Source organism: Bos indicus x Bos taurus, chromosome 27 (assembly GCF_003369695.1).
Source record: "Bos indicus x Bos taurus breed Angus x Brahman F1 hybrid chromosome 27, Bos_hybrid_MaternalHap_v2.0, whole genome shotgun sequence".
Taxonomy (NCBI): Eukaryota; Metazoa; Chordata; class Mammalia; order Artiodactyla; family Bovidae; genus Bos; species Bos indicus x Bos taurus.
Genome location: NC_040102.1, coordinates 2,456,826 through 2,481,455, shown reverse-complemented (window position 1 = coordinate 2,481,455; position 24,630 = coordinate 2,456,826). Strand labels below are relative to the sequence as shown.

Here is a 24,630-nt window from a genome sequence, read left to right as displayed (position 1 = left end):
TTTCTTGCATCTTCTCAATCCTTGTCTCCAGGCTATTTATCTGTGATTCCATTTTAGTTTCAAGATTTTGGATCAATTTCACTATCATTATTCGGAATTCTTTATCAGGTAGATTCCCTATCTCTTCCTCTTTTGTTTGGTTTGGTGGGCATTTATCCTGTTCCTTTATCTGCTGAGTATTCCTCTGTCTCTTCATCTTGTTTAAATTGCTGAGTTTGGGGTGTCCTTTCTGTATTCTGGCAGTCTGTGGAGTTCTCTTTATTGTGGCTTTTCCTCACTGTGTGTGGGTTTGTACAGGTGGCTTGTCAAGGTTTCCTGGTTAGGGAAGCTTGTGTCGGTGTTCTGGTGGGTGGAGCTGTATTTCTTCTCTCTGGAGTGCAATGAAATGTCCAGTAATGAGTTATGAGATGTCTATGGTTTTGGGGTGACTTTGGGCAGCCTGTATCTTGAAGCTCAGGGCTGTGTTCCTTTGTTGCTGGAGAATTTGCTTGGTATGTCTTGCCCTGGAACTTATTGGCCCTTGTGTGGTGCTTGGTTTCAGTGTCGGTATGGAGGCATTTGATGAGCTCCTGTCAATGAATGTTCCTTGGAGTCAGGAGTTCCCTGGAGTCAGGGTTTGGACTTAAGTCTCCTGCTTCCGATTATCGGTCTTATTTTTACAGTAGTTTCAAAACTTCTCCTTCTATATAACACCATTGATAAAACATCTACATTAAAGATGATAAGTTTCTCTACAGTGAGGGTCACTCAGAGAGGTTCACAGGGTTACATGGAGAAGAGAAGAGGGGGGAGGGAGTTAGAGGTGACCCAAATGAGATGAGGTGAATCAATAGTGGAGAGAGTGGGCTAGCCAGTAGTCACTTCCTTATGTGCACTCCACAACTGGACCACTCAGAGATGTTCACGGGGTTATACAGAGAAGAGAAGGAGGAAGGTAACTGAGGTGGCCAGAAGGATAAAAGGGGGGAATGAAAAGGAGGGAGACAGATCCAGCCAGTAATCAGTTCCCTAAGTGTTCTCCACCGTCTGGAACACACAGAAATTCACAGAGTTGGGTAGAGTAGAGAGGGGTTAGGGAGGAGACACAGGCGACCTGGTGGAGAAAAAGGAGGGTCCAAAGGGAGAGAGAGCAGTCAAGCCAGTAATCTCACTCCCTAGTGAAAAATGGGTCCTGAAGATTGGGTCCTTAAAGGTACAAAATTGGTAACAAATACATAAAAGCAAAAATTAAAAATCTAGAGTAGAGTTTGGAATTTCAAAAATACGATGTTAAAGAAAAGAAGAAGGAAAAGAAAGAGAGAAAAAACGAACAAACAAAAACAAACAAGGTCGCGAAAATTATAAAGAAAGTACAGGTACAAAATTGATAACTAATACCAGAAAGCAAAAATTAAAAATCTAGAGTAGAGTTTGGAATTTCAAAAATACAATGTTTAAAAAAAAAAAAAAAAGAAGAAGAAGAAGAAAAATAAAGAGAGAAAACAAACAAACAAATACAAACAATGTCACAAAAGTTATAAAGAAAATACAGGTACAAAATTGATATCAAATACCAAAAAGCATAAATTAAAAATCTAGAGTAAAGTTTGGAATTTCAGATATACAATGTTATATAAAAGAAGAAGAGAAAGAAACAGAGAAGAAGAAAAAAAAAAAAAAAAGTCACAGAAATTATATAAAAAAAAACTATAGGTACAAAATTGATAACATATACCAAAAAGCGAAAATTAAAAATCTAGAGTAGAGTTTGGAATTTCAAAAATACAATGTTAAAGAAAAGAAGAAAAAACAAAGACCAAAAAAAAAAAAAAAAAAAAAACCAAGGTCAAAAAATTATAAAATATATATATATGAAGTTTGCTGAAGAAGAAAAAAATAGGGTCTTTTTTTTTTTTTTGCAAAGTAATAGGTTATAAAAGTGAAAATTAAAGGAACAATAGAGGACTTAAAATTTTTTTTTTTTAATTAAAAAAAAAAAAAGAAAGAATGATCGTAAAAATAATAAAAATATATCTAGGACTTTTTTGTTTTTTTTTTTGTGGGTGTTGTGGGTTCAGTTCATTTTTGGCTAGTTCCTTGGTCAGATTTATATTTCTCAAGATCTATAGGCCCCTTCCTGTGTAGTCCGTAGTAACCACAGGGTTTTGATCTATTGCCTGTAGCTTCCAAGGCGTTTCCCTCTGTTATATCTTCTTCTGTTTGCTAGTCTCTTCAGTATCTGGTTTCCGCCCTGACTCAAAGGGCATGGTGGAGGACACTTTTTTTTTTTTTTTTTTTTAGGCTTACTTGTTCAGTCGCGCTGTGGGGAGGAAGGGAGGGATGCTGCAAACAAATAACACTGGCGTGGGCTCGCAGTGCCTCAGCCACCCTGGGTCTGCCCCCGCTCACGGCGCGTGTAGCCTCCCTGTCCACACTGCTCGGACTCTAGGTTGTTCCGCCGGGAACAATCCGAGGCTGGCCCTGGGCTGCATGCACCTCCCAGGTCCAAGCCGCTCAGGTTCAGGCACTCGGGTAGTCCTCAGAGGCACAGACTCAGTTGGGCCTGCGTTGTGTGCTCTTCCCAGGTCCGAGCGCCAATTTGCTCTTCCCGGGCGAGCGCCAATGCTGCGACTTATCGCCTCCCCGCCACTCGGTTATCTGGATGTAAAACCGGCGCACCTTCTCAGGCAGATGTTGACCGTCCAGACCCCCAAGAAGTTTTAGTTAGCAAAGAAGCCTGCTTACAATTTTATAGATAATGTCTCTCTGGGGCTGCGATTGCCCACTTCCGGCTCTGGCTGCCTGTCACCGGAGGGGGAAGGTCTGCAGCCGGCTATCTCTGTTCAGTCCTTTGTTTCGTGCGCGGGCCTGGCGGTCTTAGGTTAGGGCTGGCTTTTCGCGTGGTAGGTATCCCACAGTCTGGTTTGCTAGCCCAAATTATTTCGCTCAGATAGCGCTCAGGGTATTCAGGCCAGATTCTTACTCTCAGCGATGCAGCCCACGCCGCGCCTCCCTGCCCAGCCCCGGCTTGCTAATGGCGGATGCAGGCGTCTGCGCTGCTTCTCTGCTGGGGGAGTTACTGTAGGGCTCGCAATCTGTGAGTTTTAAATTGTTTATTTATTTCTTCTCCCTGTTATGTTGCCCTCTGTGCTTCCAAAGCTCGGCACAGATTCGGCAGTGAGAAGGTTTCCTGATGTTCGGAAACTTCTCTCTTTTTAAGATTCCCTTCCCGGGACGGAACTCCGTCCCTCCCTCTTTTGTCTCTTTTTTTTTGTTTTTAATATTTTTTCCTACCTCCTTTCGAAGAGTTGGGTTGCTTTTCTGGGTGCCTGATGTCCTCTGCCGGCATTCAGAAGTTGTTTTGTGGAATTTACTCGACGTTTAAATGCTCTTTTGATGAATTTGTGGGGGAGAAAGTGTTCTCCCCGTCCTACTCCTCCGCCATCTTGGCTCCTCCCCCTGTATCTGCTTTTTAATACGCTCTCTAGGTTGGTCATAGCTTTTCTTCCAAGGAGCAAGTGTCTTTTGATTTCATGGCTGCAGTCAGCATATGCAGTGATTCTGGAGCCCAAGAAAATAAAGTCTCTCACTGTTTCCATTGTTTCCTCATCTATTTGCCATGCAGTGATGGGACCAGATGTCGTGATCTTAGTTTTTTGAATGTTGAGTTTTAAGCCGGCTTTTTCACTTTTATCTTTGGCTACAAAGAATGTAATCAGTTTTGTCTCAGTATTGACCATTTGGTGATGTCCATGTGTAAAGTCATCTCCTGTGTTGTTGAAAAAGGATGCTTGCTATGACCAGTGACCTCTTTGTGGATCACTGCCTTGTCGTCGTGATGGGGCTTGCATAATTAAAAAATAGCCAATGTTATAATATAAACGTAGTGGACTCAGACCCTACTAAAAGCAGCAGAAATGGTACAAGGTCAATTGTTATGAGAAAGTGACTTCTGAGTTTGAAAATGAAAATCTGTAGTGTAGGGGGATTTATCATCTAGTTTAATAGCTGCAATATAAATAGCTCTTGGATTATTATATTTTGATTTAATTAGCATGAAATATGGGACTTGGGCTTTTTTGCTTTAATGGAATTCACATTCTGCATTGTGGAAAATCAAAGTGATTGATTTATTTCTGTTGCATGTTGAAGTTTTTTTTTTTTTAATTGTAGGATTCAATTTACACTTACATTTGATAGTCTACTTTAATGACATATTTTCATAGCTATTAAGTGCTTATTCAGTACAAAGACCATGAAAGCAAATGTTCCACTTTTGAAACATTGTTACAGAGGACATTTGAGTAGCAGATCATAAAAGGTATTTAATGTTTTCTTATAATAATGTTACCCTTTCTGTCAAGTGTTTTAATACCTGTGCTTTCACTGACAAAGTAAAATCTTTCATGCATTCTGAGGTTTCAAGGTATCTATCTGAAGAACCAGTTCAATTCAGTTGCTCAGTCATGTCCAACTCTTTGCGACCCCATGGACTGCAGCACACCAGGTTTCACTGTCCATCACCAACTCTCAGAGCTTGATCAAACTCATGTCCATCGAGTCAGTGATTCCATCTGAAGAATCTTGGCCTTAAATTTATTTTCCTTGCCTGTGGCTCACAGTAATAGCATTAATGAAGCCTCTCAGTAAGTAGTAATTGTGTACTTGAAAGGACTTTTGCTTGATTTAGTATATTTTTAAAAAATTCTGAAATAGTCATTAACCCCAGGAACTGGTTAAACTGGCAATATATAGTCTGCAACTTCAGATTTGCCAGTATCCACCCATAATTTCACAATCCTGAAGCCCACATTGCTTCCTGTCATGAAGAAGTATGCAGAAATACACAATTCCTATACTGACTCCTAACTCTTCATCCCTTCAAGTTTTGAAATTAAACATGAGTATATACCTACATGGAACTTCCTTGGTGGCTCACTGGGTAAAGAATCCGCTTGCAATGTGGGAGACTCAGGTTCAATCCCTGGGTTGGGAACCCCTGGAGGCAGCCATGGCAACCCACTCCAGTATTCTTGCCTGGAGAATCCCATGAACAGAGGAGCCTGGTGGGCTACAGTCCATGGGGTTGCAAAGAGTCAGACATGACTGAGCAGCTAATGACATACACACATATACCTACACAAAAATAATTTTAAATATAAAATGATTTGTATTCATTTTATATGATTCAAGTGAATACTACAATTCAGGCATATACACATGCATGTGTGTGTATATATCCATATAAAAAAGCTTATATATATATATATATATATAAATCTTTTTTTTCTTTTCTGCACTGGTATTTATTGCAGCGCATGGTCTTTTCTCTTGTTGCAGTATGCAGGCCCTCTAGTTTTGGCCCATAGGCTCTAGAGCATTCAGGATTAGTTGCCCTGTGGCATATGGAATCTTAGTTCCCTGACCAGGGATCGAACCCATGATCCCTGCATTAGAAGGCAAATTCTTAACCACTGGACCACCAAGGAAGTCCCTATATAATTTAAACTTTTTATTTAAAAGTACTTATAAATTCACATGCCCATGTAAGAAGTAAAACAGATCCTGTGGACCCTTAAGAAGTTCCTCCCAAGTGGTAACCTGCAGAACTAGCGTACACATCACAGCCAGGCTGTCAACAATGGCCAGTCAACAGGCGGAACATCTATCACCCAAAGGTTCCTCAGGATGTCCTTTCAGCCACCCACTGCCCTCCTGCTGCCTCCAGGCAACCTCTAATGTGCCCTCCATTTCCATAACTCTGCCGTTCCCAGAACATCATATGAAAGGAATCGTGTAGGCTGTAGTCTCTCAGGACTGACTTTTTCTCTCAGTTTAGTGCTGAGGAGATTCACTGGGGCTGCAATGTGTGCCTTGGGTTCATCCCTTTATGTGGCTGAGTGATATTCCATTGACTGGAGGTACCAGCTTGTTTAATCATTCACTCACTGAAGGACATTTAGCTTGTTTCTAGCTTGGGACCATTATGAACGGAGCTGCCATAAACATTCATGTACAAGTTTTTGTGTGAACCTAAGTTTCCATTTATCCAGGATAAATGTACAGAAGTGTAATTTCTTGGCCGAATGGCAACAGAATGTTTAGATTTTAATGGCCAAATGATTGTCCAGAGGGCCTGTACCGTTTTACATTTCTACGAACAATGTATAAGTGACTCCTTTTCTCTGTATCCTCACCCAGTATTTGATGTTGTCTTTTTATATGATATAATTAGCTGCACTAATAGGTATGTTGTATGCTTATATGATATAATTAGATGCACTAAGAGGTGTGTAGTGATATCTCTTTGCAATTCCTGAATGGCCGGTGATCTTGAACATCTTATTACATATTTATTTGCTATCTGTACATTCTCTTCAGTGACATGTTTTTCCATGTCTTTTGTTCATTTTCTGGTTGAATATTTTCATGTTTTCCTTTTATTTTTTTGCATCTTCAGAATTCTTGATATGTTTTAGATACTAGTCTTTTGTCAGATATGTGAATTTTAAACTGCTTTTCTTGGTCTTCATATTGTCTATCCATCTTCTTAACAAAGTCTTTTTGGGGAAAAAAGTTTTTAATTTTGAAGTTTAGTTTATTAATTTTTGCTTTTATAGATGGTGCTGTTGTTGCCATGTCCTTGCCTAGCCCTAAATCCTCAAGATTTTTCTCCTAGACATTTTTCTGGAAGTTTCATGGTTTTACATTCTGTATTTAAAGCTGTGATCAACCATGAATTAACTTCTGTGGAAGATGTGAGGCTTGCATCAAGGCTGGCTATTTCCCCAGTGCCGTGTGTTACTTTTGAAATCCAGGGGGAAGGATCTGTGAAATGTGCATCCATCACTTTGAGCAGCCATCACTTCTGTTCTTAACCTTGGAAGATCTTAGAAAACTCTGTGTCTCCAGTTCCTGAAGCTCTTTGATGTTGTCAGGAGGGAGAGGAAGAATGTAGATCAAATTAGTGGACCTTGGTAGAATTTGGACCCACCTTCTTTCTTTAATGTGGAGCCTGGGATTGAGTGGAAACACTGCATTAGATGAATTGAGGTTCCTCTTTCCTGTGTGTTTTCAAACCTTTTCCAGCCGCTGAAGCACTAATGCATGCTTGATGGAGTTCTGGTGGCCAGCTCATGTTTATCCTGTCAAACACAGTCAGTGGCCCTCCAGAAGGAGATTTTCTGTGCCATGATCTAACCCAAAGAGCAACTTTTCAGAGAAAATGGTAACCTGACACTTGCACAAAGAATTCATTCAACTTTCTTAACCCAAGAACAGGCGCTCTTCATGCACAGGTTAAGATCTGAAGATTAGAATATGTCTGCCTCTGATGAGAAGCACACTGGTGTCACCGTGTGCTTTTCCATGTATGTGGTGAGCATGCTCTCTGGTACGTTACGAAAGGGAATTTTAAGATAATAAATGTACACAAAGCAGACTTTGCTTCTGTGAATGAATAACCAGTGGTGAGCATTCTCTCTGGTACGTTATGAAAGGGAATTTTGAGATAATAAATGTACACAAAGCAGACTTTGCTTTGTGAATGAAGCAATATTTACCAGTCAGTAAATATACTTTTAAGTGATGTTTAAATTTAAAAAAAAAAGCTGAGTAATACTCCATTGTGTATATGTACCACAGCTTTCTTATCCATTCATCTGCTGATGGACAGCTAGGTTGTTTCCATGTCCTGGCTATTGTAAACAATGCTGTGATGAACATTCATGTTGATGTATGGCAAAACCAATACAATATTGTAAAGTAATTAGCCTCTAAGTAAAATAAATAAATTTAAATTAAAAACAAAAAAAAAAGCAAATTAGAAAGTAAAAAAAAAAAGGCAAGAGGACTTGACACATTTAACAAGACATGGTCCAAATGCTCAATTTTTTTAGTTAGGATAGAAAGAGAACACAACCTTGCAAATTATTTTTGAATGCATATATTCTATACAGTCTCCAGTATCAAAAATGACTTTAACCAATTGGGAATAAATTTGAGTCCACTGTATTTCTCATGATTCAGTAGTTCTACATCATCATTGCTGCCTTGTACAAACAAAATGTCAGGTCCCTGGCTTTTATGCTAAGTGAAGCACAGGTTCGGGTCACTCAAGCCTATTGGAGTGGCTCTAGATTCAGGGGGCAAGGAGTGGAGATATCTCTTAGATCCCACTAGGCTTGTGGAAGATTCTGTATGACTTGAAACATTCTAGAGAACCCCTGCCTGGGGAAATTGAAAAACACCATGTATACACCTCAGGAATAGCATCTTCTTCTTCTCAGGTGATAGGAGGGTAAGACTGCTGCAACTAAAACTATTGTTTTCCTTTTTATGGAAGAAAAAACTGGGAAGATTCAGTCATTAAAATCCTGTTTGAAGAAAAAAAATATTTAAGACAAAATTGAGTGAAAGAAGCAGACGTACGGCACATAAAAGAATACAGTCGTGAAAAGGAAATGAGCACGTGTCACATCCATGACCCTGTGTGACCCTGAAGGTGGAAAAGAAATTTCTGACCCCAAAGAAACATCATTGGTTGGAGGCTCTCATATTAGTCTCCAAATAAGCTTTATTGTCATTACCAGAAAGCATTTTTCCACAGTGTGTAACTGGGGGGAAATAAAATGGTGTTTATTAAAAAAAAAAAAACAACCCAGCCAATATATTCCCCGGTGCATTGTTTTAAATTGTTTGTTTTTTCTTCATGTAATCTCATTGTTTTTTGGTTTTTTATTTTTAATCCAATCTGGAGTAACCTAGGAACTTTTAATTTTTATTTTGTAATTCTAAAAGGGAAGAGTAAGAGTTTGGGGTTCAATTCAGCTAAACCATCATGATTGGAAATCTCAGTCTTTAAACATACACAAGCCATATGAAGAACATCCCCTCGCCCCCAACTAAGGCCATGTGTAGAACTATTTTACTACAAGTCACATTTTCATGTAATTGGCATAAGTTTAGCTAATTATGTAGATGCTGTATTTATGTTTTTTCATGCCTTTTATTGATTTTCCAGTTGAGTATATAGATGCTATAGTTCATACAATATGAACTACATGAGTACATAAATTTTTAATGCCATGCTATCTATGATTATTATTACAGATATTCAGAGTGAAAATTTGCTTTAGAAGTAGAAAACTCTTTCAAAACTGAATTAAATTTCATCCCATTAAAGGATATATAACCCTTAGTGCAAGCCACTGTTTTATATACTGATATTCTGTGGATCTTTATTTGGGAGGATTTGAATAAGTCTATGGAAAAAACATGCTCTATAACTACATTTATTTAGAATACACTGTATTAAATTATTTTTTTAAGTTTCTTTATTCTCTGAGCCTTTAATCCCTGATATACAATGGAGACCTACAAGAGAGAGTTGGAGGATGTGGTATTTGTTAGTCTTATTAGACCAGACACCTATTAATAACCTACAGAAAAGTGTTCTGCAGAACACTTGTCTTGTAAACTCATGTGTCTTTTGAAATTCTTCTTATGTACAAAATCTGTGTGCATCTTTGTGTAAAGCTTCTTCACTGAGTAATGTGCTTTTGCTTTAATGAATATTGAATAAAAATTTGGAAAGAGAAGTAATAAAAGCATATCTCTTAAAAAATTACAATGAGACTCATCGATGATCTCCTTGGCTTTTTTTCTAAAGATTTATTTTTAAATTATTTTAGTACTATGTACTTATTTATCATAGAAGTATTACTATGGATATTTACTAAGAGCTGTTGTTGCCAAGTTATGCCTTGGCATGTCAGCCAAGTCATGTCTGACTCTTTGCAACCCCATGGACTACAGCATGCCAGGCTTCCCTGTACTTTGGTATCTCCTGGAGTTTGCTTAAAACTCATGTCCATTGAGTCGATGAAGCCATCCAACTATCTCCTCTATTGACCCTTCTCCTCCTGCCTACAATCTTCTCCATCATCAGGGTCTTTTTCAGTGAGTCAGCTCTTCACATCAGTTGGCCAAAGTATTGGAGCTTCAGCTTCAGCACCAGTCTTTCCAATGAATATTCAGGGTTGATTTCCATTAGGAATTGACTGGTTTGATCTCTTTGCTTAATAGACAATTAGCTTTTAATACTAAGTATTTATTTTTAAATTATTTTAATGCTATATTAAATTAATTCTCATTTGGAAATGAGTATGTAATCATCCATGTGACCACTTGCTTGAATAAAGAATGAAGTTTCTTTCGGAGATGTGAAATTCAGTCCAATGGACAAGATTGAAAATGTACAACAAGATTTGCTTATTTTTTTTCCTGAAGCCCAGAGAAATCTCAGCAACAATAGAACATGGTTAGATCTTAGATCCTTCAGTTGCTCAAATAGTAAACTCAAGACTGATCATTTGTAAAATACTAGTTCCGTGGAAGCACCATTGTGTTGCCTAGGTGATGGCCACAATGGGCTATGATTCTGGTGCTTGAATTCTCTAACTGCTCTTCTCTATTGTAAAGAGTTGTGGGTTACGGGTGTGACACTCCTGGCATCCTAACTAGAAGCTTTGTGTCCTCAGGTCCATTCCGCATTCCACTGCTGAACTGGTCTTCTTTCAGGGAGATGTGCTTGCCTTCTGCCTTGCCTGCTGATCTTTGCAGCTGATGAGAGTGGAAACTGAAAGAATCTTCCTCAGTGGCTCTGACTCAGCATTTCCTGCTCTCTTTCCATTGAAAAACTTACTCTTTTTTGATACTTATTGAGAACGCTCCTTCAAGTAAAACTCCCCTACTCAAAACACTAATAATTACAATGGCAATGATGACAGGCATGATAAGCCAGGCTTCGTGCAGTGAGATTAAGGCAGAACTGAAATGGAGGGTCTGCAAGGCCCAGTATGACAGTAAAGTAAGTTCTCTGGAAACATAGCCACTAAAAATATGCCAAAGGTGTTGGACATGATTAAGTTTAGCTTTTTAAAATGTATCACTGAAACTGCAGGACAGTAAGGGATCCTCAGAGTCACCAAAGTAATGTGAGATGCAGAAAGGCCATGAAATTAAGGGGTTGGCTTTGTCCTGGGAGCAGACCCAGGTTCAATCTCTAGGTCAGGAAAATCCCCTGGAGAAGGGAATGGCAACCCACTCCAGTGCTCTTGTTTGGAGAATTCTATGGACAGAGGAGCCTGGTGGGCTATAGTCCATGGGGCTGCAAAAAGTTGAACACGACTGGGTGACTTTCTCACTTTACTTTCCCCTGAAAGCATCTGTCAGTAGGACCCTAGTGAGACTGAATTTCATTTCTGAGAGTCTGTGGGCTGAAAAGATAGGAAGAAACATCTGAGAGCTTTTCAATATTGGAAATATAATCAGATCCGCTTACACACTGCTAGAACTCCAAGAAGGAAATGGCAACCCACTCCAGTGTTCTTGCCTGGAGAATCCCAGGGATGGGGGAGCCTGGTGGGCTGCCATCTATGGGGTCGCACAGAGTTGGACACGACTGAAGCAACTTAGCAGCAGCAGCAGCAGAACTCCAAAGAGAGGTCTGCTGTCACTACAAGGGAGAAAAGTTAGATGGTAAAGACAGATAGACAGATGGATGGACAGATACAGATATAGACACAGGTATAGAAATAGACACAGGGACAGAGAACTCACAACCACAAGCAGGTTTCAGACTAGCTTATAAATGAATTTGTGCCATCTCTGTGGTCCAAAATGCCTCAGCAGAGACTTTATTTTAAAGAGGTAGAAGGCTTCTCTTCTTCCAGGCACATGGGAAAGTCAAATGAGAATCCCCTCTGCATAAATGCACCTTCAAAAGAATTACTGCAAGTGAAGTCCCATAAATAGAAGAGCAAAATCAAAATTCAGGGGCACCTTAGACTCAGAGATATTGGAATCATTATCAGATCAGACCATAAGAGTGTAAAAAACAAAAGTGAATAAAATTATGAGTAGAGAACAAAATACTGTATAAATGGCCAAAGATGTTTGAACAAAATGCTAGCAGAGAAACAATGAAAGGAAGTTTAAAACTCAACTACATGATAGTATAATAAATTTGATGCAGATGGAGAGAATATTATGATAGGAAAATGGTCTAAAAAATTACCCAGAAGATGGAACAAAGATTTTTTAAAAATGAAAAGTTAAGAGACATGAAGGATAGAAACATTTGTCAAATTTTAGTTCATAAGAGGGGAATACAGACAATAGGAGGGAACTGATATTTGATAAGATAGTTGCTTAATCTTCAGATTTAAAACTTTGAATGTGTTCCAAGCAGGACTAATATAAGAAGGTTCATTCATAGACATGATATTGCAAAACTTTTATTGCCTTAGAAATATAAGGCAATTCATGCATAGACATCATATTGTGAAATGTTAGGACATCAAAGATAGATGATCTTAAAGTCATTCCAGACTGTGAGATTAAGTAGGAAAACTGGAAAGCAGAAAATTGTAATATGTTAACAGCATTGAGGGGGAAATGAGAACAGAAACATCTATTGATCCTACAGTATCAGGTTAGTAAAAATATTCTTTAGATTAAAGGAGAATTTAAAATATTTTTAAAGAACTAAAGGTGTTTTTGGACAAAACAGTTTAAGAGGGTTTGGGTCATCTTAGCTGGTTGTCACATGAGAAGGCATCAACCCAAGGAAAATGTATCCTATCTTATTTTCCTCAAGTTTCCTTGAGATTGGGGTTCTCAAATCATTTAAATTGTGGCATATATTTTCATTAAAATATTGTTGAGAAAAATCAAAGGGAAATGAGTGTGTGTGCATAGCATCATATAAATCCTTAATATTTTCTATAATTGGTTGAATTTTCATCAGGATTTTTCTAGCATCTGTTCAAAGGAAGCATAATCAAGATGCAAGTTATCGAATATATTCTTGAGGGAAAAAAAATGTTCACATGTGGACAAGTGATTCATTATGCCGATCAAAGGCGCTTCAGCCACAGGGCTCCACATCTGTAAGAGTGTAGGGATCACGTCTCCAGTCACTAATGTGATGTCCCTTTGTTCCAGCATCCATCGCATCCACCTGCAACGACCCGGGTATGCCTCAAAACGGTACCCGCTACGGAGACAGCAGAGAACCTGGGGACACCATCACCTTCCAGTGTGACCCTGGGTACCAGCTCCAAGGGCAAGCTAAAATCACCTGTGTGCAGCTGAATAACCGATTCTTTTGGCAACCAGACCCTCCTACATGCATAGGTATTGTGCAATGGAATGTAGCAGTTTTAAATTGGGGAAGGGGTGCATGCTATCATTAAAATTGCTCTATAAAATGCATTATTCTTCAGAAGTATTTCTCAAGAGTTTCTTGCATACCCTCAGGTTTTCTGAGATTACATTGAAATTTTATTATAAACCTTTAAACTTTATTTTATTAGGTGAAATAAAGGAAGTAGTTTACTTAATGTACAGTAATTGACATTTCCCTAAAATTTCCTATCCTTAACAAATCTTATAAAAATATAGATCAATCAAGTTACTGTAATTTAAAATTTTGGGTGGCTGAAAATTCATAACCCTACCATTGTTGTTCTCATTTTTAATATAGAAATGTGCCCTTAAGCAAAGGCTACTCAATAAAGAATATGTTCTCTTTTTAGATAATTTTTCTGTAATAGTAGTACATTTTAATAGAATCCTAAAACCTAGAAATTATACTGCTATGTCAATATACAGATAAAAGGAAAGACTTCTTTCTGAAATTTACTATAATTTTGCAGTTTGACCTTATTAAGAAGAAAACAATCGGTATTGCAGACCTTAGTCTGAACAACCAATATCCAAGATACCTGCTTGTGCATTCTCACTCACTCAGTCGTGTCTAACTCTTTGTGACCCCATGGACTGTAGCCTGCCGGGCTCCCCTGTCCCTGGGGTTCTCCAGGCAACAATACTGGAGTGGGTTGCCTTTCCCTCCTCCAGGGGATCTTCCCTATCCAGAGATCGAACCTGTGTCTCCTGCATTAGCAGGCAGATTCTTTACCACTGAGCCACCTGGGAAGTCCCCTATTCTATTACAAATATGGTTTTAAGGAAAGACATATTTTTTTTATAAAGTTATTCATTCAATTAAATTGTCCATTCAATTATTTTGCCATAAATACCTATTTATGGTAGCCCATCTTAATTTTTTTAAAACCTTTATTATTTTAATGAACAGTCACAGGGTAATTTGTACTTCCTTATAATCTGTTTAAAAAATATAAAATTGAATTAATCTGCAAAGAGAGGAAGTGATAATGAAGTCATATGCTCATAGTTAATGGCCCATTTTGCACCGGATGACCTTGAGGGAATTTTGTGACTTAAAATGATTTCTATTGTCATAATGCACAGCAGTGAAAAAATTCTCAGTGGTCCCATGGTGCTATAATGTGCAACTCTTAACTTATTACAGAGTGCTTGCAGGAGTCTGGAGATAGATGAGATCGACAGCTCTGCTTCTTAGCACGTGGAGGCCTGTCAGAGAGCTACCATGCTTGTGTAAAGTTCTGCGCCGTATTTACATTTCATGACTTTCATGAGTACTGTCATACATTTCATCTCAAGCTGAGTCATCAGGAGATACACCAGATTTCTTCGTGTTCCTTTTTTAAAGTGGAGTAATTACCTATAAATGCAACCAACATGTTAAGCCATTGGTCTGTTTTTAAATCAGGAAAGGCACTTTTTCCCTCAATTTGCATGAGTTTAAGCTTATGGACCGGAGAAGGCAATGGCAACCCACTCCAGTACTCTTGCTTGGAAAATCCTATGGATGGAGGAGCCTGATAGGCTGCAGTCCATGGGGTCGCTGAGAGTTGAACATGACTGAGCGACTTCACTTTCACTTTTCACTTTCATGCATTGGAGAAGGAAATGGCAACCCACTCCAGTGTTCTTGCCTGGAGAATCCCAGGGACGGGGGAGCCTGCTGGGCTGCCGTCTATGGGGTCGCACAGAGTCGGACACGACTGAAGCGACTTAGCAGCAGCAGCAGCAGCAAGCTTATGGACGAGTATATAAAGAAGCAATATGATTACCAGTTAATCTCTTGAAGTTAATTTCTTGGTTTACATTCATTTGAACAATTCATTATAAAATTTGACCACCTTCCCAACTAATCTATGGTCTTTTTTGAGTTTGCCTCTTAGTTATCTAACTTTGGTCAGTGACTAGGTAAACGGGTTCTCAGCAATGAAAACAGTTAACACTTCATCTTTCTTGAGTATCAGCTCCATGGATAAGCTAACATCACTCCCAGGCAATAGAATATCAATTGTATTGGCAACAAAAACCACCCACACACATAGATATTATGTAACACAAAAATGGAAAGCACATATCTAGGAATAAATGAGTATCTTTTCATCCCATTGTGAACATTTTTCCCTCAGAAAAGAGATAATGCTTTTGTAAGATAGTGGTCCACCTTAGTGGTGGTCGTGGTTTGGAGCTCATCTAAATTCTGTTCTGCTGATATGAGACAATTTTTACTTTTTTTTTTGCTTCTTCCTTATGTTTTTGTGTAAGTTTTATAAGCTACAGTTAAGAAAAAAGATGAAAAAGCACTGTCCCCTGTTTACCTAAGGGCAACTGCTATTCATGTGAACATGCATATGTGTCATAGTTATTTTATGTATATATAACCTATATTTTAAATATTTTTAAATGATAGCACCCTGAATGATTGTTTTGTAATATATGCCTTTTACTTACCAGTACAGGATGAGTATCTTTTACTGTCCTTACTTATTTTTTTACTAATTAACATTTCTGCCTACAGAGTTGCTCTCTGGATCAATAATGACCAATATTGATCCCGCTAATCACTCCTCCATGCAGAGTTAGGTGTTTCAGCCTTTTCCCTCTCACAGAAATTGCTGAAATGAACACCACTGCAGAACACATCCATGATTTTTTATGAATGACATATTTCTACAAACTTATCTATTTCTAGAATTTTCAAAACTTTTCCGGAAAGATTGCCCAATTTCATCATCATCTCTTTGCAACCCCATGGACACCAGGCTCCTCCGTTCATGGGATTTTCTAGGCAAGAGTACTGGAGTGGGTTGCCATTTCCTTCTCCATAATCATCATCAGCCATCGTATTATTGTTTATTTTCCCCGACTCAGAAAAAAAATGCTATATATGGTATTTGTTAATCTCATAATATGAGCAGGACATGAAGATTCCTTGGTGGTTCAATTGGCATATTAAATTAGCCGTGAGATTGAACTGTTTTTAATTTCATAGTCTCATTGGCCGCTTGAGTTTGCTCTTTCCTATTGACAGGCTAGCGTTTTTCCATTTTATTCTTAGTGTATTTTTCCCTCCTATTTGCTGTTCTCTTTCTCTCGCATGCTTTCATAAAATCTCTCAGCTGCTCCCCTGTTCGTATGTTACTCCAGTGTTCATCAGCATTGACTGCTCACCCTTCCTACGGTTTGCTTGGATGCCACACTCTTTTCATTTCACAAAGGAATCCCATGATGGAGGCACCCCTGGAACTGGGACTTTCTACTGAGACTTAAAAGACCGATTCTCCAGACCACAGGATTCTCACTACCTCCTGATTCTGAATAAAGTGTCTCTCGACCATCTCCACGGTTTCAGATTTCTCAAGTAGCCCACAATACCTTTTGTCCAAGTTCAAGTTCTAAAGAGCTCTGCAAAGCAAAAATGCATTCTAAGTTTGCAGACACTTAATTTGGTGGCACCATCCTGTCCTGGTCTACAGGGAAAACTATTTTGAGACTGTTTATCCCATTTAGTGGTGTGAACATTGAAATGTTTTGGTGCAGAAGTAGCGATGTGTCTAGTTAAAGAGCACTGCTGCACACCTCAGTGGATGAACTTGTTATCCCGGATGTCGGGAGGAGTGACCCTGAGGGTTTCAAACAAGGGCCTGTTGGCTGATATGGGTTTGAGGATTTATCTCTATGTCCATTCCCCCTGGAGAATTTCTAGAGTGTCTGAATTGCATTTGATACTGAATCTAATCCTATCCGAAATATTGTGCAAGCTTGCTAATGAAAATCTGATGAGACTAAAATAAAGAGTCCCCCATCAGAATAGAGAACAAACCCAGCAAGATAGTCCTCCTTAATTCCACACCAAGGCTTTAAATAACCTCATTTGAAAATGCCCCCTGAGACCGGTGGGAATAAGACAGGATCTTCCCTTTGTTTCTTATAAATTAATATTTGGGTCTCATCCTGAACTCTTCCTGCTGGTGGCACCCTTGTACGCGGTACCCTGAATCTGCCAAGTTTGTTCTTTTCAAGCCTGGACGGAGCAGCATTGCCTGAGACCCTCAGGTGCCTCCCTCCCCACCTCAGCACCACCTCTTCTTTTGTTCAGGCTCTGGTGCTCCACGCTGTCAGGGTCCACTTGATTCCGGGGAGGTGGCGTCTCGTCCTGCGAAAGCCACTCTGTGGTTGCTGTTCGGTCACTAAGTCCTGTCTGATTCTTCACGCTTAGCTGATTGTTTCCACCCCATTTATTAAAATAAAACTTCATGCTAGGGGAAATGTGGTTGAAATCATTTTTGAGAAAATTATATTGAATTGCTCTTGAGAGTACATCTTTAAGAATTTATTATAAATATTTCCTGTGATATTATTCAGAGTTTGCCTTTGATGAAACTGAAGTTATAACAAAATGTCTTGGGATTCGTTAGATTTTGTCTTATGGAAAGTTAAGTTTTCAGGATGTTAAATGGGTATTTAAAGACACATTCATCTCAGAAGATTACAAAGTGTATGTCTTCATCTTATTTTCACAAAAAGTCCCTGTGTGTTTGTGTGGGGATTATCAGTAATTAGCATATTCCCTTCTCTACTTGTTTTTTCCCCTGAACATGTACATAATCAATGAAGTGAAATAAGGTATACAGTTTAGAAGGAACAGTACAATTTAATCAGGGTGTACACGTGTTCCCCATCCTGAACCCCCCTCCGACCTCCCTCCCCATACCAAAAACCAATATAATATTGTAAAGTAAAAAAAAAAAAATTAAAAAAAAAGAAAGTTATTATCATTAATCAGGGTAATTTATTTTTTTTAGAACAACTTGGTGACAATTCACAGTATTCAGTATGAAAACCTTTAACCTAGTATTTTAACAAATCTATCTAAAATTAGTGTGTGTCAATTTTGCAGTGTTAATAACTTTCACAGCATAGAAGCTTTAACAGAAGTCTTATCTAACTAAATGTAAATAGCCCCCAAATTTTCAGGCTCAAGGATCAACCACATAATCATTGACTTATATAAACACTTGTGATTAAATCTAAAATGCTTCTTCGTGATAATAACATACTAAGCACTGTGACAAAATGATATTTTTATGGGTTTTAACTTTCTGCCAAGCCTCCTCTTGATCATGTGTCACTAGATATCACCTAAATCTTGTTAGTTTTGTCATTTTGAAATCTGGGCACAGTACCTCAAGCCCTGCATATAGCAGAGGACTATGAGAAATCTATGAAATAACAAATCTTCATTTATTCATCATATATTTCCTGCATACTTATTATGATCAAAAACTCCTAGGCTTAGGGTTACAAAAGTGAACAGGAGGTGAATGATCAATTATACCATTTGAAGCAAACTTCCGAGAGTAAGTGAGCAATGACTTCTTTGTAAACCACAAGAAATGACCAAAGAATTGACATGGCCATAAACTGATATCAATGGGGATAGTTTACCCTCTCCAAGTTTTTTTTTTCCTTATATTTATAGTGTACTTGACAGAAGTGTGGGGGATTCAGGTAACCTATCCAGTTTAATTGGGTAAAGTTTGAATGTATAGGATGTACATTTCATTTGCCAGCAATGATAATCCTCCTTAAAAATGAAGTGGGATGGTATATAAAATTTGGTAATGATCACATTAAAAATGTGCAGACCTCCTGGGTCAGTTTAATAATGCTGCGTGTAACCTCTGACAATCTCCTACTGACCATGTCCTTCTCTCCCTGCGGCAGCGGCATGCGGAGGGAACCTGACCGGGCCCGCGGGGGTCATCCTGTCCCCCAACTACCCACAGCCCTACCCGCCTGGGAAGGAGTGCGACTGGAGAGTGAGGGTGAACCCGGACTTCGTCATTGCCCTGATATTCAAAAGGTACTGTGTTTTGTGGACTCCCTCCTTGTAGCAGGACTTTAAATGTCACACCTGGAGATGAACGCACTCATTCTTTCAGAGGGCTTTCAATTTCACATCTAGTGAAGCCCGAGGTCTTGTATCTAAAAGGGATAGCATCCGGCTGCAGGATGACAAACCTGGAAATCAGTTGTTTTGCTTTTCAATATTCTACTTGAATTAGGATACACATGATGTGGCAGGAATTACTTATAAATACTATCTTGCACACATTTTTGCAATGTATTCCACATGAGGGAGCTTAATTTACAGAATATTCAAGAAAATAAAGGAGTGATTTAGATATACTTGTGGCTTCCCAGGTGGCTCAGTGGTAAAGATTCCGCCTGCTAGTGCAAGAGAGGAGGGTTTAATCTCCGGGTCAGGAAGAAGTCCTGGAGGAGGAAATAGCCCATTCCAGGATTCTTGCCTGAAAAATCCCATGGACAAAAGGAGCCTGGTGGGCTATAGTCCACGGGGTCACAAAGAGTCAGACACAACTGAGTGACTGACACATGGATATACTTGGTGTAATTTCTCATCAGTGTCTGATATTTCCCTTAGTGCATGGGTACTAATCCATTTCCAAGTGCATCCTGTCTGACATCCCCAAGGTGGTGTTGTTATTAATAATCATTCAAATACTCAAGACTTGCTAGAACTCTGAAAACACAAATTCCCCACATTTCAATGCTGTAAAGTTTCAATTAATAGACATTAGTCCTTTTTAAAAAATGCTAACTTCTTTCTGCTAAATTAAATGGTAAAAGTTCAAATCATAATATGATTATATTACAAATTAAATTCTATAGAACTATCACATTATTAATATCTGGCATACAATAATCGCATCTTTCCAAATCCCAAGGTATTTTCCAAGTTTACATTTTGACTTTTGAACTAAATAAGGTGATAAAAGAAAAGTGGTTCTATATGCTGTCCTATTGGTCTCAGCTCTCCAAGGCAGAGTGGTCTAATCGTATTTATTTATCTGTCAATTGAACACTTTTCTCTCATTGAGATGTTTATATCAGTATTCCAGGGCTGGCTGTGCTCATCTTCCTCTGCTTTCTCCTCTTGATGAGATCTGACTCAGGGTAATTTTAAACCTCTGTGACTCTGAATTTTAAGTAGTTTGATAAGCCATCACTTCCTGAGTTTACTCAAGCTGCTATAAATTTACCAAATGACGACTACTTTATTATGCCACTTGGCTATTACACAAAGGCTGTGAACATTTGCTAGGTTATGTTTTTGAGTATCCTCATGATTTTTGTTAATGCTAAATTCTGATGGAGCCTTTCTCAGAACCAGGAGACACCTCTGCTGCCAGGGGATTAAAAGTAAATTAACAATTAAAAGCCTTTTAGAGGGCACAAAACCTTTTTTGTAGGCGTTTCCTGCCTCGGGTCACAGAGAGTGAGTCATTATCAAGTTTCCCACAGCGCAAGTCATCTGATAATATATAAGGCAGTTTTATATTATGCAAGTAGTTTTTCACTTAATGTTGTGCACCTCCCTGGAAGAAGGTTGACCTAGAAAATCTCCAAGTTTTCTTCTGATTCTAAGAGTTTGGAATCCTTTGCTGGCTGGGTGTCACAGACACTTGCACGTTTGGGACATCTTCTAAGAAATAGACAGCTTGTGTGTGCTCGGGTGGGACATTTTTCTGGGACCTTAGCTCTTAGATTTACTGAGTAGACAGAGGGAGGAAGCCAGGGTACCAGCTGGGAGCAGAGATGCTCAAGGACCCTGGCAAAGAGGCTGCTATTGGCACAGGCTGCTCAGGACACGCTTTTAAAGAATGAGACTGCAGTCAGCTGGGGGGTGGGGGGAGCCTGGCAGAGACAGAAACAAAGGGGACAGAGAATGACAGGGCCTGGAGCACATACATGAGAGCTTCAAGGCTCGTCCTGTACTCAGGAGTCTTTGGGGAGGAATGTTTTATCAAAACTTCTGTAGACTTCGGGGTTGATGCCACTCACATATTGGAACCCAAATTGAATTTGGTTTAAAAGCATACCAAACTTAGGCCTACCTGTTCTTGGGGTGTGTAGATCCATGCATCTGGTGTAGATAGATATAACACAGGATTTAACCAAAGGCACCATCACTATTTATAGGAATCACTCCAGACCTCAGTGCATACATGATGGGGCATCCAAAGCAGAGGCCAGTTAGAATGTACTTGTTTGTGCCCGATCGAATTTCCATCATTCAGAATAATCTATCATAATAATTACTTCTGCCAGTTATAAGGGTGTCGCATGACCAGAATCTAAAAACATCCTTGTAAACTATTCTAACTGAAATTGTTATTACCATCAAATTCTGTTTGGTTGCTGCGATTCCTTTTGGCCTCTTTATTCACTCTGCAGTCATTCCAATCTTTTACTTCCTCTTCATTTCCAACTTCAGGGAAATTATCAGATAAACAGGCTCTGAAACCTTTAACAAACTCCTTGAGTAAATGTGCTCACATGGGAGCAAGGGCACCTTGACAGGGAGTAGGGCAGAGAAGTGCAGATGCAGGTATCACACTCATGTGGGGTCCATGGCTGTCCCCCCACGTTGCACGGGGCAGCTTTGGGAGGGACCTAGGGTTCATGCTTTATCACTTGAATCTCCAGATGAATTTGAGCCACTTAAACAACAGCACGTGTTTGTGATAATATCTAAAAATGCCTGACTCTCTCCATCCTTGTATATCCAAATATGCCACCAAAGGAAAGGGAAGACAGTGGAAGCTGCCTGGACTGGTCCACATTAAAGGCCCTGAAGTATCTGACTTAGAGGTGCAGGGACAGAGGAGGGCCAGGCAAAATGGACTACAGCAGTGCCTCTGTCTGGTGTATTTGCTATTCTGACCCCACTCTTAGATGCCTGAACCAAGTTCAATCTTTTACTTGAGAGTAGACGTATGTTTCAAGTTCCCAGATTATTGTCATCCTTATTGTCGTAAATGGCAGAGACATTTAAAACCATATCCCACTTGAGAGCTTTGGACTTTAATTGTCAGACGCTGGAAATTATTAGGGTGTTCACAGTACGAGAGAGACAGAAATACAGAGAGTGGGAAGGGGAGAGAGGAAGAAGGAGGGAGAAGGGAGAGAAAATTGGAACATCCAGTCATGGTGAAATAACGTGAGGTTTGACTTCCACACTTTTTAAGGACTGCAAATACTGGCCAAATTACCTAAGCAAGCAGAGACAATTACAATTTTAAAAGTAAAGAACCAAAAATATTTTTGAACTTTAAGAATCATCAGCAACACCAAGGATTAACAGCAGGCAGACTCTTTACCATCTGAGCCACCAGGGAAGCCCAAACACCAAGTATATATATTATTAAACTAAAGATATTTTCACATAAAAATCAAATATCAGTGGAAATACATCACTTCTGAACCCCCTTCCTTTAAACTGCATTCATTAGAAATATCACAGTTACAGGGAAGAGACACTGTATCTATGTCGCAAAGACTCATTTTCCTTTATGTATCTTCAACATCATACTGTATTGAAGATAATGGTTATTATGTAAAATACTAATAATATTTGTTATAACTGGTGTCTGTTGTATTTATTGCCACTTTCATTATTATTGCATTTAGCTTTTGGATCATCCTGCTTTTTAAAAGTTAGAATACAAAGGCAAATACAATCGCTGTGTGCTCTCAGAGACTTGATAGTTGGGAAGAAGAGAGACATACAGGAGGTACGGAAACTCATCAATACTCTTTCCTTTCAGTTTCAACATGGAGCCCAGCTATGATTTCCTGCACATCTATGAAGGAGAGGACTCCAACAGCCCTCTCATTGGAAGTTTCCAGGGCTCTCAGGCCCCAGAAAGAATTGAGAGCAGCGGAAATAGTCTTTTTCTGGCATTTCGAAGCGATGCTTCTGTGGGCTTGTCGGGCTTTGCCATTGAATTTAAAGGTACTGTGATCAGCTTAACTGGCAAGGAAAGTAATTTGTATCAGAATTGCTTTCATTGTAAACATTTATTTATAAAGTCTTGCCTCTCTCTTTAATGCATAAAATTCTGACATCTTTCCCACCTGTCTGGGGAAGAGGTTCCAATCTCTCCAGAGGAGAAGAAATTTCCAACATGCATTTCTACCTTAGCCAAAAGAAAAGAAAGTAGGGGAGGAAGTTTTGTTTTAGTCTTTTCTCCAGATTCATGCCATTTAAAGATAAATTATGATTGGCGCTAGTGCTAAAGAACCTGCCTGTCAATCCAGGAGACATAAGAGATGTGGGTTCAATCCCTGGGTCCGGAAGATCCCCTGGAGGAGGAAATGACAACCCACTCCAGTATTCTTTCCTGGAGAATCCCATGGGCAGAGGAGCCTGGAGGTGGCAGCTACAATCCATGGGGTCTCAAAGAATCAGACACAACTGAAGTGACTTAGCACATGCAATGAATAATTGAAGTAATTAAGAACTATTTTAAGATTATTTTACTCTCTTGTTTCTCTAGGATGACTCAATATAAGTATACCAACCAGCTTAATTTTATCTCAGTATTTTTCAAAATGTAAAATATTGATTGCCCTTTCCCTGTCCTTACACCCATGGTGTTGGTTTGATGGGGAGTAAGTACTGATCCCAGGGCTTTCCAGGTGGCACTAGTGGAAAAGAATCCTACCTGCCAGTGCAGGAAACAAAAGAACACGGGTTTGATCCCTGGGTCGGAAAAATACCTGGAGGAGGAAATGGTAACCCACTCCGGTATTCTTGCCTGGAGAATTCCATGGACAGAGGAGCCTGGTGGGCTACAGTCCATGGAGTTGCAGAGTCAGACATGACTAAGCGACTGAGCACACAGGGACACACGCATACACAAGCACTGATTCTGCTCACATCTTTCTTCTTTGGTCACATGATGAGTGTTGCCCACTTCTCTGGGGTCTACCACCCACTGTCACCAGCATCCAGAGAATACACACAGAAAACTCACAAGTAAAAACCACCCCAACCTAAGCATTTTGCCCTTGGGGTAATGAAAATAAATATATATATTTTTCAAATCTATTTCTCATGTTAACAAGGAAAACATGGGGCACCTTACAAAGAATTAGAGAAAAGGACTTACCAACATATTAATTGACAGTAGTGAGGGCTTTATAAAAATAATGAATATGTATATGTATGTATATGTTTGTTTAAGCGTGTGAATTAGTTGTTACCAGAATTGTAAAATAAAACTTAGACTGTTTCAACTCCTGTTAAACTTTTAATGAACTTGCATTTATTTATATGATTTTTAAGGAGAAAGTGAATCTACTTCTTCCAAAACACTAACATCTACAAAGTTAACGATCTTTATTACAGTTTATAATTTTATCACTTGAAAATGGAATCTTTATTGTGTCCATGTTTTACATGAAATATTCCCTTGGTATCTCTAATTTTCTTGAAGAGATCTCTAGTCTTTCGCATTCTGTTGTTTTCCTCTATTTCTTTGCACCGATCACTGAGGAAGGCTTTCTTATCTCTCCTTGCTATTCTTTGGA

General features: G+C 39.1%; 1 protein-coding gene across 3 annotated transcripts in view; it reads left to right on the top strand.

Annotated features, from left to right (window-relative positions):
* The window catches only part of CSMD1 (CUB and Sushi multiple domains 1), a 2,076,272-nt gene that overhangs the window by 1,799,830 nt on the left and 251,812 nt on the right, over positions 1 to 24,630 (top strand). For all 3 annotated transcript variants that reach the window (XR_003509135.1, XM_027530260.1, XM_027530259.1), the window contains exons 27-29: positions 12,988 to 13,179; positions 18,955 to 19,093; positions 22,863 to 23,050. Coding sequence is in view for 2 of the 3 variants with exons in the window: in XM_027530260.1 (XP_027386061.1) it covers positions 12,988 to 13,179; positions 18,955 to 19,093; positions 22,863 to 23,050 (519 nt within the window). In the remaining variant the exon portion in view is untranslated. The remainder of the gene's footprint in view (positions 1 to 12,987; positions 13,180 to 18,954; positions 19,094 to 22,862; positions 23,051 to 24,630) is intronic.